Source organism: Leptonotus elevatus, chromosome 6 (genome assembly GCF_054856555.1).
Source record: "Leptonotus elevatus isolate MCC_2025b chromosome 6, RoL_Lele_1.0, whole genome shotgun sequence".
Taxonomy (NCBI): domain Eukaryota; kingdom Metazoa; phylum Chordata; class Actinopteri; order Syngnathiformes; family Syngnathidae; genus Leptonotus; species Leptonotus elevatus.
Window position 1 is genome coordinate 8,811,060 of NC_141244.1, and position 12,795 is coordinate 8,823,854.

Genomic DNA, 12,795 nt, shown 5'->3' on the forward strand with positions numbered 1-12,795 from the left:
CACATTCACACTGTAGTGGCAGTAAGCTACTTAAGTAGCCACAGCTGCCCTGCGGCAGGCTGACGGAAGTATGGCTGCCAGAGTGCGCCTACGGCCCCTCTGACCACCACCAAACATTCGCACCTTCCATACACCAGTGTGAGTAGCACTGGAGGCTTGACTTGGGGAGAGCGGGGATCAAACAGCCAACCTTCTGGTTACTGAACGACCGTCTCTACACCCTGAGCTACGGCCGCCAAAGCTAATTGACTGTGTTGTTTCATGGTTATACTGAAAGGTACACATGCCAATTGAATTAGTTGTATGAAATTAGGTTTTCTGTAAACACTTGATTGGGGCAACCTTTTGAGTGGTCACAATGTCTCAGACCGCAGAGATGAGACGTGGTGATATTGCATGAAATTGGTTCCAGAAACAAACTATAGTACGTAATGTGTTTGTGGTGAAAAGCCCATTATTTGAAGAACTGGTCTGGTAATGTTTCTGTTTTTCTTTTTAATCTGTAATTCCTTTTGAAATGGCATGCTCATGTCTGGCAGTGCTGGGTATGGCTTTTTTGATTATATGCTGAGTCATTACTAATATTTAGACCTGATGAATCTCCTTTCTTTTCTATGCTCATAATGACGAGTAAAACCAATGCAGCGGCTTTTTATCGGCTGCATCTTTCAAAAAACTGACTTTCCACTTCCCTTCAATTCCATATATGTATTTTAGAACCCTGACGGGCGAGTGGCCACTCCTTGAAAGTGCGCAAGAAAAGCACTTAAAAAATTGACTTAAGCGCAAAGAGGAGAATATGCCCTCATGTGAATTTCATTTAGTAAGATGCTAGCATTTTCATGGTAGCAATAGGGATTACAGTCAAGACTTAGCTCCGAATCGTGTTAATTTATTGACCATGACAGTCATTCTCTAGCTCCGTCACTCTATTCTGTAGGTCTTGTGTTTGATTTACTGGCCTCAGACTCAGTGAATGGTGCTGGGTGTCAGGTCTCTGCTGCCTGAGGCAAAGTCCACTTGCTTGGGTATGGCTGACAGCTGTTGGCTCTGTCGCTGCATGACTGCTGGACTAGCGTTAGCAGGTCCTCCTAGACATGTTTGAAATAACCCAGCTGTAATGAATTGCGCTGATTTCCATTTATTTATAGAAAGAATTCCCTCTTAATGTATGTGCTAACAGGCTTGCATGTGTGGGCGAATGAGCAGCTGAGAAAAATAAAATTGTGTTTGGACTTGTTTAAAGTTATTTTGTGTGTTCTCATATATCTGTGCACCTTCCACTTTCAAGGGGCTAGCGGTAGTATGGACAGGGTGGAGTTATAGAGGTGTTTGGTTGCCTTCGGAAGCGAGACATTTGAAATCTACATCTGACCTCATGGTGAAAGAGTGTCGCTTTTGTCGAAATAAGTCTTAGTTGAATGCATGAATAAGTGAAAGCATCACATCATGTCCCCCATGCTTTCCCCTGTCATGTTTTCCACTCATGTTTTTGGCTTTGTTGTTTAAAGTTAAGGCCTCAAGTGAGCACATGATGAATTGCTCCCAACACTTTGACGCCAAGCCTTCGGTTTTTCCTTACTGTGGTGAGGTTATTTTAATGGGAAATTGATGAGACAACAGAAGTTTCCTCTTAGGCTAATTCTTTGGGATTTCTGTTGTTATAGATAACGAAAAAAATAGTAAGGCATATGTGTTAGCATGTGGTGCCTTTCAAATGATTGCACATTCAAAATAATCACTTTTTTCATTGGAGTCTCACAGTTTCAAGTCAGACAAAATCTATCAATGTTGTAGTTCATGAGAGTAAGGGAATGGATTGTGGTCCATCTCTGGCTACTCGTCAAGCTGTAACAAGATTTAGTGTCACACAACTACCAAACTGTCAAGCCAAATCAGTGGTAATGACCTCAACTACACAAGAACTCCCTTTAGTTACGTTTTGGTCCAAAATACTTAATAATCTGCTTTCAAATACTAAGAAGTGTGTAATGCTTTGTAGGTTTATCTTGAATTTTTCTCAACTGGAATGGCGGGCCAAATTTATTGAAAGCTAAACCTTTTTTTTTTCTTTTTTTTCTTTTTTTTTACCTTTTTGGTCACTCTTCAGGTGCAACTGCTGTACAAGCTCCTTCTCAGCTGGACGTCAACATGGGCTCGTCTCCAGAAGCATGGCATCTTGCGTCAGTCAGCCAGTATCCCGGAGCCCCCCGTTGGTGCTGCTCCATCCTCCTCAGTACACAGCAGTGCTGGTACAGTTCTGCCTGACACCAGCACCTATAGCCCATCTGCAGATGTGGGATCACCTACTGAGGTTTGTTATGCAGCTACAATGTTGATGCTTTGTTAAACTGTGGTAAAATGTAACTGTCAAAGGCAACTCCTTTGCCCCAAATTTTTTTTGTACTTACCTAATTTGTCTTGCATATTTGTTGACCCCAACAAAGATGAGAAATCTGCTAATTTAACTATTTAACAGTCAGTGAAGTTTGTTACAAGCAAACTGAAATATATATTTTCCCCTAAAGAAAAATAAATAAATAAATATATATATATATATATATATATATATATATATATAATTATTTTTTTTTCATAGGTGTCTTTGCTCTTTTTTGGGTGGAGGGGCAGTAACATCTTTTCATCAACAGACCGGGGGGGGGGGGGGGGACATATGCGGGTGATGGTCTGCGACACAGTACTTTCCTGGCATAATTGGAAAGCCATGTTGCACTGTAAAACGGACCGGCCGCATGGGACTTCTTCCGAACTTCCTGATGGCCAGAAATTTGAATGCTATCATGACATATTCTAGCTCATACATATTAATTAGTTCTTGCTGTTCTTTATACTTTGTCATACAGTCTCAATAATTTGGCCTCATTTTTAATTTTTTTACTTTCACTGTGCGTACGTCCTGCCAAATTGCAACCATGCTATGTGTGATGATGATACATTTAAACATGCTATTTAAGACTTTGGTACATATTTATGCTGTTGATTTATTTTGTAAGCACTCAATGAGATAAACATTTTATATACAATAGAGCAGGTTTTGGCTTAATATTGAGTTGAAGGAAAATGTAGCTTAGTTTAGCTGAATTTCTGCATAAATTGGTCATAAAATGTGATCTGGTTTTCATGTAAGTCGCAATAGATAAATGTAGTTTTCTCAAACTAATACCACACAAACAGTTGGGACTATGGGAACCCTTGGATTTGATAAACAGATTCGGCCTATTTTGGCATCAAAAGCATCAACCAAACATTTCCAATAATTGCCGATCAGATGACCATTTTACTTGAATTTTTTTTTTTCAGTTCATCAATATTCCTGGAATGTCTGGTATGAATCACTCTTGTGGTCTTTTTACAGAATTTAAATCAGATATAGGCCTGGGCTACTCCAGAAGGTGTATTTTCCTCTTTTTGACCCCAAGGTGGCAAAGCAGCACTTTAGTTTCATATGTTTATACACTAGTTTAGCGGTAATATTGCAGAACATCCAGACATTATTTTGCAAACGTCAAACTTGTTGCAGAAACACATGACATCGTTGTCTTTGTGTAGGGAAAAGAGTGATACAGCTTTTGCATTGAATTGAATGGTCTGTTTTTAAGACTATTTATGTATGTTGTTTCTCTATTGATGGTAATAAATGGTTATCCTTGTTTGGGGGTATTTACCTAAGCAATAATGATGGTGGTAATGAGCAGTGTAAGGTATTTATATAATTCATGCCCATGTGTGTACGGTATGAAAATTTCATATCAAAATTGTGGTGGACATAATTATTAAAATTTAATTAAATACAAACAAAACAGAACAAGATTAATGTATATTTTTTTACTAAAAAGCAACAGTAATACTAACTGAAATGTTTTCACAGTTTATTGGTAAACCCAAAAACCCTTTTCATCTCTCGTGCATCGTGAGATTTTTGTGAGCGGTTGAAAAGCCAGCTCCATTAAAATGATGGTCTAGATGAGTGTTTGTGTTGTTAAGCTGTGGCAAGCAGCCAGTGATTTAATGACTACTCTTTGACCACATTGGACCTGTCAGAAATGTGTGGCCCTCCGGGATCATAGAAACAACGTTATGACATCTGAGAGCCAATAAAGTGAGTCAGTATTCACGGTATTTTCATACCATATGCCTATGTGCATCTGTTTCTGCGTTAATTTTCGAGCCATCAACATTTGTTTATCCTCGCATCGTTTGTGGAACCAGTGGCAAGGCAACAGTTTAGTTAGTCAGGGACGGGCTTTGTGTGTGTGCCTTCGAGTCCCCTGACAACCCACTTGTAACTGTTTACTTAAGTACAAACATTGGTAGAAGTGTTTAGTCCTGTGGAAGGTTGATGATTAAGCAAGAATGTAGGAGCTGTTTTGATAAGTCTCAGCAGTAGTGGCAGCACGCTCTCCCCAAGAAGCACACCCCATGACCTCCTCTTACTCCCTATTTTTTAATCATAGCCAGGCCACAACACATGCCAACTACCAATCAAGTCATTCAATAAATGGCAATTGTGCACCATCGAATAAAGAATGTTATTTTTTAATTAAAGTCCTGTTTAAATATAGTTTCTCAGATTGATTAATTACAGACTTACTGTAGAAGAAATCACTTTTTTAAATATTCTGTAATAAACTTCATATTTTCTATGTATTTTTTATTTTTCCACAGACATTGAATAATTCCTGACCATGGAAGAGTAATCTTCCATTTCACAAAGTCACTCATGGTGCAAAAAAGCCCCAGCCCGCCACACCCACCCCACCCACCCCACGTCTTATTCTGCCAACTGCAAAGCATGCCCTCCACCCACCTATCACAACACACTAGCATGCCATAAAGCTATAACGTTGCCAAATGTGATGATTTAACGCCTCTGTGTCAAGATGTGGCAAGTTAGTGTCAATAATTCACGGAATCAACTTCAAAGAAGAGAAAAAATCCTTTGCTCCTATCATCTCATTTATTGTTCACTTCTTTCTTTTTATCATAACAACCTGTTTGAGTAACTTACGGTATAAGTGACCCCTCCTCTTCGTCACATATCTTCATTATCATCTGCAATATCTTTCGCAAATACAACATCCACTTCCATTGCTATGCGTTTGACCCTCAGCTCTACCTCTCCAGCAAACCTTCTTATCTCACAGCAGGTCTCACTGAACTCAAATCGTAATTCAGTGTAAACTTTCTAAGACCCATTTCCCCCTCTTTCCATGTTAAGAGTGTAGGTGTCATCCTCGACAGCACCTTATCGTTTCAAGCTACATAATCGATACTATCACACGGTCCGCATACTTCAAACATGCAGTAAAAAAATTCACTTGTCATGTCAACGGCTGTTGAGCTTTCAGCACTTTGGTCTCACTCACAAATCCTTCCATGAACTCCAACTGGTTCAGAATTCAGCTGAGTCATAACACAAAGAAAAACTCCTTCCACCACATCATCCCAGTCTTACAGCACCTCCACTGGCTGCCAGTTAAATGTCAAATATATTTCAAAATTTTTCTGCTGGCTTTCAAGGTCAATCCATAACTTCACCCCCTCTGCCTTCCATACCTGGTGGATGTTATACATATACCCACATCTCACACACACAGATTCACTTCCTCACCTCTAACATTTTAAATACTACCATAGTTAATGATTTTATCATTCCTCTTTTTGCCCCATTCTCTTTCTTGTATTGTCTCTTCTTTATTTATTTCCTTATTTTATTGTTTTCTTTGACAGTAATGCTATCTTCTGTATTTTAGCATATATATATATATATATATATATATATGCTGTCAAAGTTAAAGCATTAACTGATTAATCACAAAAAATGCTCGCATTAATCATGAATCAACGCAGATTAATCGCACTATTAATTTTGACCATAGATTATCCTTTAGCGTGACAGCGAATGGCTACGTTTAAGGTAGCACAGGTTGTGATTGAGCAATAAACATAATTACATGCATTTAAGTAAAGCATTTAATAAATGTTTGCTTATCACATTTAGAATATGTGTTCATGTTAAAATATTAGGGTAATTTTTTTTCCATTTTAAATTATGCAATTAATTAACTGATTAGAAAAAGAGGATGATGAGCGTATGCAGTGGATCAAAAAATGTGGAAGACATCCTCATAACATTAAATGTATATATATATATATATGTATGTATATATATATATATATATATATATATATATGTATGTATATATATATATATATATATATATGTATGTATATATATATATATATATATATATATATGTATGTATATATATATATATATATATGTATGTATATATATATATATATATATACATATATGTATGTATGTATATATGTATGTATATATATATATATATATATATATATATACATGTATAAATACATATATAAATTTGAATTTGTATATATATATATCAACCTCAATGAGCCGCCTGCCCGCATCACCTCTTTTGGCAGAACATTCACCTCTGCAACGCAATACCACTTGACCTGTTCAACACAGACCTTCAAACTCAAACTTAAAACAATTATTCTTCAGAATTTCATACTCTGACTCATCTGTTGTAGCTTTTTTACATTGGCACATCTTGTGTTTTTAACTCATTCAAACCTAAAAAACATATAAATATGTTTTTTAAAACTTTGTCCTTCACTCCCAAAAATGTATTTATACGTTTTGTTTTTATTTTTTATGCTCGGGCATACAGAAGGCTTTCATACAGCTTCTGACATGAAGAGGTCACTTGAAGCAATTGTAGTTACTACAAAAAACGGCCAGCAGGTAGCAGCAGAGTATACGAGATCAGCCAGGGCCGTGTTTTAACAAGCTCTTTTTTTCAGTGTTTTCAACAGGTTTGTGAATATCAATGAAACTTAGCTATATTCTAATGCTAATTGCTGCAAAATGGAAACAGATAAAATATACTTTTTCTCCTGATGAAAGAAATCTTTCTTTTGGTAGGTTCCATGTTTTTATAGCAATAGAACAGAATATTCTGTGGACCTTGCACAATTTGTCAAAATCCAGTAAAACAGCCAGGAGCGAAGGGGATGGCTTTAGTGAAAATGGCTGGGAGTGAATGAGTTAATATATTTTCAAATACATTTTACTGTTTATTATCCTTTTGTTTTTTTAAAGACACATTCAAAATAACATTGATTATTATTAATCTGCTCTCAGCTCCCCGATGTCCGTCCTTCCCTCTTTCATTTTTTGACACTTCACAGCCTGCTGTTGTCTGCCAGTATTTGGGTCTTTCTGATGAGCAAAGACAAACTTTACAGCAAAAATAAACTTGGATCCGCTGCCCATGTATAGCGTGGAGGCCCCAAAATTAAACTGTATACTACTTTTGAAGGTGTGGGGAAAAGAGGATATGTGTGTGTATTTAGGGCCCCAACTGGCAGCTTAGGAATGTGAAGGAACCCGCCTCGTGTTTTCTTTAAGTTATCACCTTGATGAGTGGAGCAGGGGTAATTTTAGTTAGATAGATTAAACATGAACTAAATGGTGTCCTTGTAGTGTATTATTCTTTTTTTTATTTCCCTTTTTGCTCATCTGCTCATATTCTTTTTGTATTTCAGTTATTTTATGTGTAACTATTTAATCCTTTTATTTATTTAATCTTATCGAGCTAGTATACAAGAGCAAATGTATTGGTTCTCGTGTTAAAGTTAGAATAATCACAAAATAACTTGAAACTGACGAGGCTGAGAAATTCCCTAGTTCTATGTATGTGTTAATATTGCAGCTATGCCAATTAAATGTCCGAATGAATAGAGTTTTTATATTTCAAAGTACTCAAATGGCATTTTAAAATAACATGTAAAAACAGCATCCATCAATTTTCCAAACTGCTTATAATATGTAAAGCTAGATTTGTAAAATGTAATTTTGAATAGATAAATAGATGTTTTTTTAGCAGTGTCTATGCCTGTGCAGTTGCGGGAAAGTGTGTGTTGGGGAAATGTGTTCCAGAGTGATGAGCAGCAATGGACAAGGTTTCGTCAAACCGGTCCTGTGTTGTTGGGAAAGAAACTTTGAATCAGAGGAAAAGAGGCTCTATGGGGGAGTGTGGCATTGTAGCAGCTCAGTGAAGTCTGAATGAGCTTTACATTTATCTACAGTGGATTTAAATGTGTCTTTTTGTGCCCCCCCCCAAAAAAGAAGATACATCAAGACAAATAATTTCAACACTTTTCCCATGACTTCTAGCATGCACAACTCGATTAAAACAAAACAAATGTGGTGAAGTAAAATAAACAACTAAGCGGTATCACTTATAAGTGGAGATGTGGCTGTGTTCAGAATTAATAGTCACATTAAAACATGTTAAATGGGAGTAAGTGCACACACACACCTGCCAGCAATTAAAGTGCCTCTGATTAACTCCCTCAAAATTAAAATTATCTTGTAAGCTTTTCCTGATTATATCTCTAGTCCTATTTTAAAGCAAAAACCATGATTCACAGAGAGCTTCCACAGCATTAGAGTTAGCTCATTGTTCAAAGATATAAAAATATACTCAACAGTGGCATTACCACAAATTTGACTTCACTTTCAAAACTGGTGAAATGCTAAGAAAATTGATTAGGGAGGATGTCAAGAGGTTGAGACCAACTTTCAGGATATGCAGGAATTTCGGGCAAATGTATGTTTAGCACGTGACAACAATCTCCCGTCTTCTTGGCTATATGTTAGGTTAGACATAAGCCTTATGTTACAAATAAAATAATTCAAAGTCGGCTCACGTGTGGGGAAAATGTGTTATGCTGTAATTTGATTAAACCAAGGTTGAACTTTTTGACCATAATTCTAAAGATTATGTTTGACACAAACACAAAACACCGTTTATAAAGCTCACGTACAATCAAAATGAGGCCAAAACCCTACGTATGAACATTTCTGCACCAAAGTTGGTATTTATAGAAAACAAACTGAACGTGTCGCTTTACACACGTCACAAGTATGCGTGGCAGAAAGCACGCGAATGAACTTAAACATTTTAAACAACCATTTTCTCGCATTGGTCACCTATCTTGGAAAAACCTCATGCTACAAATCATATTAATGACAACTAATGTCATTACGCATCACATCACCGCACCATGCAAAAATATGCGCCTGTACAGTAATCTCACCCGCCCGCTGGCACAAATGCCAATAAAGGCTAAATAAAACGTATTATATTGACAGAAGACAATAAGGATAAAAAAAATTGCTAGAAAAATACTGGTACTTGATATAATTGTAGGCTTTTGTCCTGCAAATAAATAAATAAAATAAGTCTGTCATAAATGTTCACAATGCAATCCACACAGCCGCGATGTTGGTCGAAGCTCCATAAACAACACATTGGGAATAATAATAGATACTAGGGGGGCCTATTGATCGCCTAATTTTCCCCTCTGTCTCAATTTTTCTAGTGCATTAGTAAAGTCAGAGTAAAGACATTAAAATTGGTCAAATAAATATTTTTTTTATGCTCACTTTTGTATCTGACAAAATTATTATTATTATTATGTTTTTTAATAAAAAAAATTAATCTGCCACTGTGCGCCCTGCGGTGGCATTTGCGCAACTCGGCCTGATTGCGTATTGGCGATCCTCATGCTGTGTATGTCCCAAAAATCACAGCCTTCCGTGACGCGATCTCTCCAATGAGGGTTTCAATGTATTTTTTTATTCACACAAAAATTAAATGTAGCCTACATCATGGTAAAGTCAGCCTTCTTTCTTGCCTTTCCCTGACCGTCCATTGTTTTGATTTGTTGTTCGCCAACACGTGCATCATATAAATGCACATGTTTGCTAAATATAGGGTGAAATGGGCGGACTCAGGGCGGGGAATGGCGTGAAATCTCCTGCACACAATTTTTCCGGCTTACATGAGGTTTGGGTTTCGTTCGTACGTACTTTTGTGCGCAGGTTCTGACGTACTGTGTTATAAATGAAGCCCCTGATCACCAGAACACCATACCTGCAGTGAATCATAGTGGTGGCAATATTATGCTGTGGGTCTGCTTTTCTTCAGCTGGGACCATGAGCCTTAGTCAAGGTGGAGGGAATTGTGAACAGTTCCAATAACCAACTCATTCTTAACACGAAGATTATGCTAGAGAGAAACAAAAATGTCAGGAAAAGCCTACCAGAACATCTAAACTTTAATTGTGATTCATCTGAGAAGCCTTGCCTGGTTGCATTGTGAGAGTTCTTTTTTTTTTGGGGGGGGGGGGGGGGGGGGTTTACAGGTTGCAGGTCACAATGGTGGAAAAAGTTAGCTGTTGGCTAATCTTGTTCTACTTTTTTATATTGCAAAAACCTGACACATCTACCTGCGATTTATTGTCCATCATCATTGGAAACTATGCTTCTTTTGGTCAATATTCTTCGTTATACGTGGAGGTGGGTAGACGGCGGACAAGTATGCCAAAGTGTGGTGGTGTCCTGGAATGCGATGGGCATCATAGCTCGGGAGAGTAGCAAAAAGGGCCATGTGTCGTGTGAAGCAAGGAGGACATCTTAGGCTCCCACTTTTGCCCGTAAGGCAAACTGCAGGGATCCAGGTTTTGTTGAACCTGTCATCTGAGGTAGGGGGGAGCAGAAGTCATTCAGGGCTCTTCAGTCTGAGGTCAGGGGCCACAGGTCTGAAATCCTCTGTGTGACTCAGGTTTTGGTTGTTGGGGACTGGGATGAGACGTGATGTCTTCCACAAGGTTGGAACCTTCCCCAGATGCGGACTCATGTTGAAAACATGCTGGAAGGGCTCCCCCAGCTCAGCAGCGCACGCCTTCAGCATTCTTGGACACACTTTGTACGGGCCTGCTGCCTTGCCAGGGTGGAGACAGCTTGCTCACCGCTGACTTGATGTCTGCTGATGGTCGGGGAGGGGGAGGCACTGTCAATGTTCTCCCCCTGATTTATGTGGCTGGGTGTTGAGGAGGTAGAGGTTGATGTTGTGTCATACTAAATGTGTCTCAACATAAATTCCTTGTGCTATGGGGCCACATTTTGAAAATCACTGCACCACACTATTGGTGACCCCTTGGCCATTCTTTTACGTTAAGAATTTCATTAATGTTGCATAAATTGTTTTATTGTTAACTTGACTGATTGGTTCAATTTCATAAAACAAATAAAATAAATTCCACACTGAACATTTTATATATGGGACATGAAGTATAACTGTCTCACGCCCTAGTCACACGCTACTCCGTAAACAAATACAGCAAAGCTCAGCCTCTGACTCGAGGATTACATGGCAAGTGTCATGCTCTTGACAGTATGCTATATTTCTTAACTCATTCTAAACATTATCACAAATATTTTATGTTACACTTGTGCGCTGTGGCATTGCTCAAGGAAAAGATGTAAGTCATGGGTGTTAAGCTCAATGTCCAGGGGCCAGATCTGGCCCACCACATCGTTTTATGTGGCTTGCCAAAAACGATCATGCATTTATTTTGCATGTATTATTTTATTTTGATATTGATTAAATACGGAACATCAATCCTTCTTAAATATCAAGGACATGATAAAAGCATGACATTTTGTGGAGGCAGTAACTGGTTAAATTATTTTGTTTATTAATGAAAGTAAGCCTTTATAATCACTTAAGTGCTACACAAAGATTGATATCAGCAAGGATGAGAAGAAAATATTTTCATAATTTAAATTCAATAATTGTAAATATAAATTTAAAAAACTTTCGGAATTGTCTTAAAGTGCAATATGTCAGGTATTTCATAAATGTAAGAAAATACATCCAATAGTAAATTTCAAGAAAACTGTAAAATACCAAAAAAATGGCCTGAATTTATGGGAAAAATAGATATATAAATAATCAATTCATGGTTTTATAAATCAATATCAGGCTCAAAAAGGTAAACCCAGGTAAAGTTTCACAATCATAACAGCCCACGGAAGGGAACCCAAATTACGATGTGGCCCACAACAAAAATGAATTTGACACCCATAAATTATATATTATCCAATGTCAATTAAAATGTATCATTACAATATTATTGTATGCACTTTTTTTTTACATTCTTGGAGATTTTACTACTAGCAGTTTTTTTTTCATTTTTTCCTGTACACACAAAAGACAAACTATTTTTATAGTCTCCATTTTGTTCCCTTAGTGTCGAATCTCAACCGAACTGTGACCTAGGGACATACAGAAACGAGAAACATACAGTTAACCCCATAATTTTAAGACATTTGGACCATCAGAATGATTTGTAAAAACGCTGAGATCTTTTTTTTTTTTTTTTTTTTGGGTCGTCCAATTTTACAGCATAACAACTCTTCACTACAATGTGGTCAGTCCCACTGTGCCAGCGGCCAGCTCCTACTTGGACTCTTGACATTACAGAGTGTAATCCCCACTGACTGGCTAGAACTGTAAACTAAACAGTCGTAACCGCACGCACACACACACTCACGAGGGATATGTTTTGACTCCAGCTCAGCAATAATTAGTCCCCAAATGGCAGTTGACATTATATCTTTTGAGACGGACTGAGCACCATTACTGCTGGGCTCATGTTACTCGCTGCCAGTCGTTGTTATTACATAGGCACACTGACACACAACAACCTTGTTTCTCTCCATGGAAACATGTAATAACAGTGCTTTGACAGTGGATTGGAAAAAAAAATCGCTTCTAAGATAATAAGTAAATACTGTATGTCTTAGAATATAATTTATATGGAACAATTAAGTTCATCCTGTTGATGGAACTATGTTGTTGATGAATTATGCGTAGTGTTATT

General features: G+C 37.6%; 1 protein-coding gene across 3 annotated transcripts in view; it reads left to right on the forward strand.

Annotated features, from left to right (window-relative positions):
- Window positions 1–12,795, forward strand: part of vps13b (vacuolar protein sorting 13 homolog B) — a 337,674-nt gene that overhangs the window by 153,067 nt on the left and 171,812 nt on the right. For all 3 annotated transcript variants that reach the window (XM_086077615.1, XM_086077616.1, XM_086077614.1), the window contains exon 25: window positions 2,111–2,314. In XM_086077615.1, the coding sequence (XP_085933741.1) occupies window positions 2,111–2,314 (204 nt within the window). The remainder of the gene's footprint in view (window positions 1–2,110; window positions 2,315–12,795) is intronic.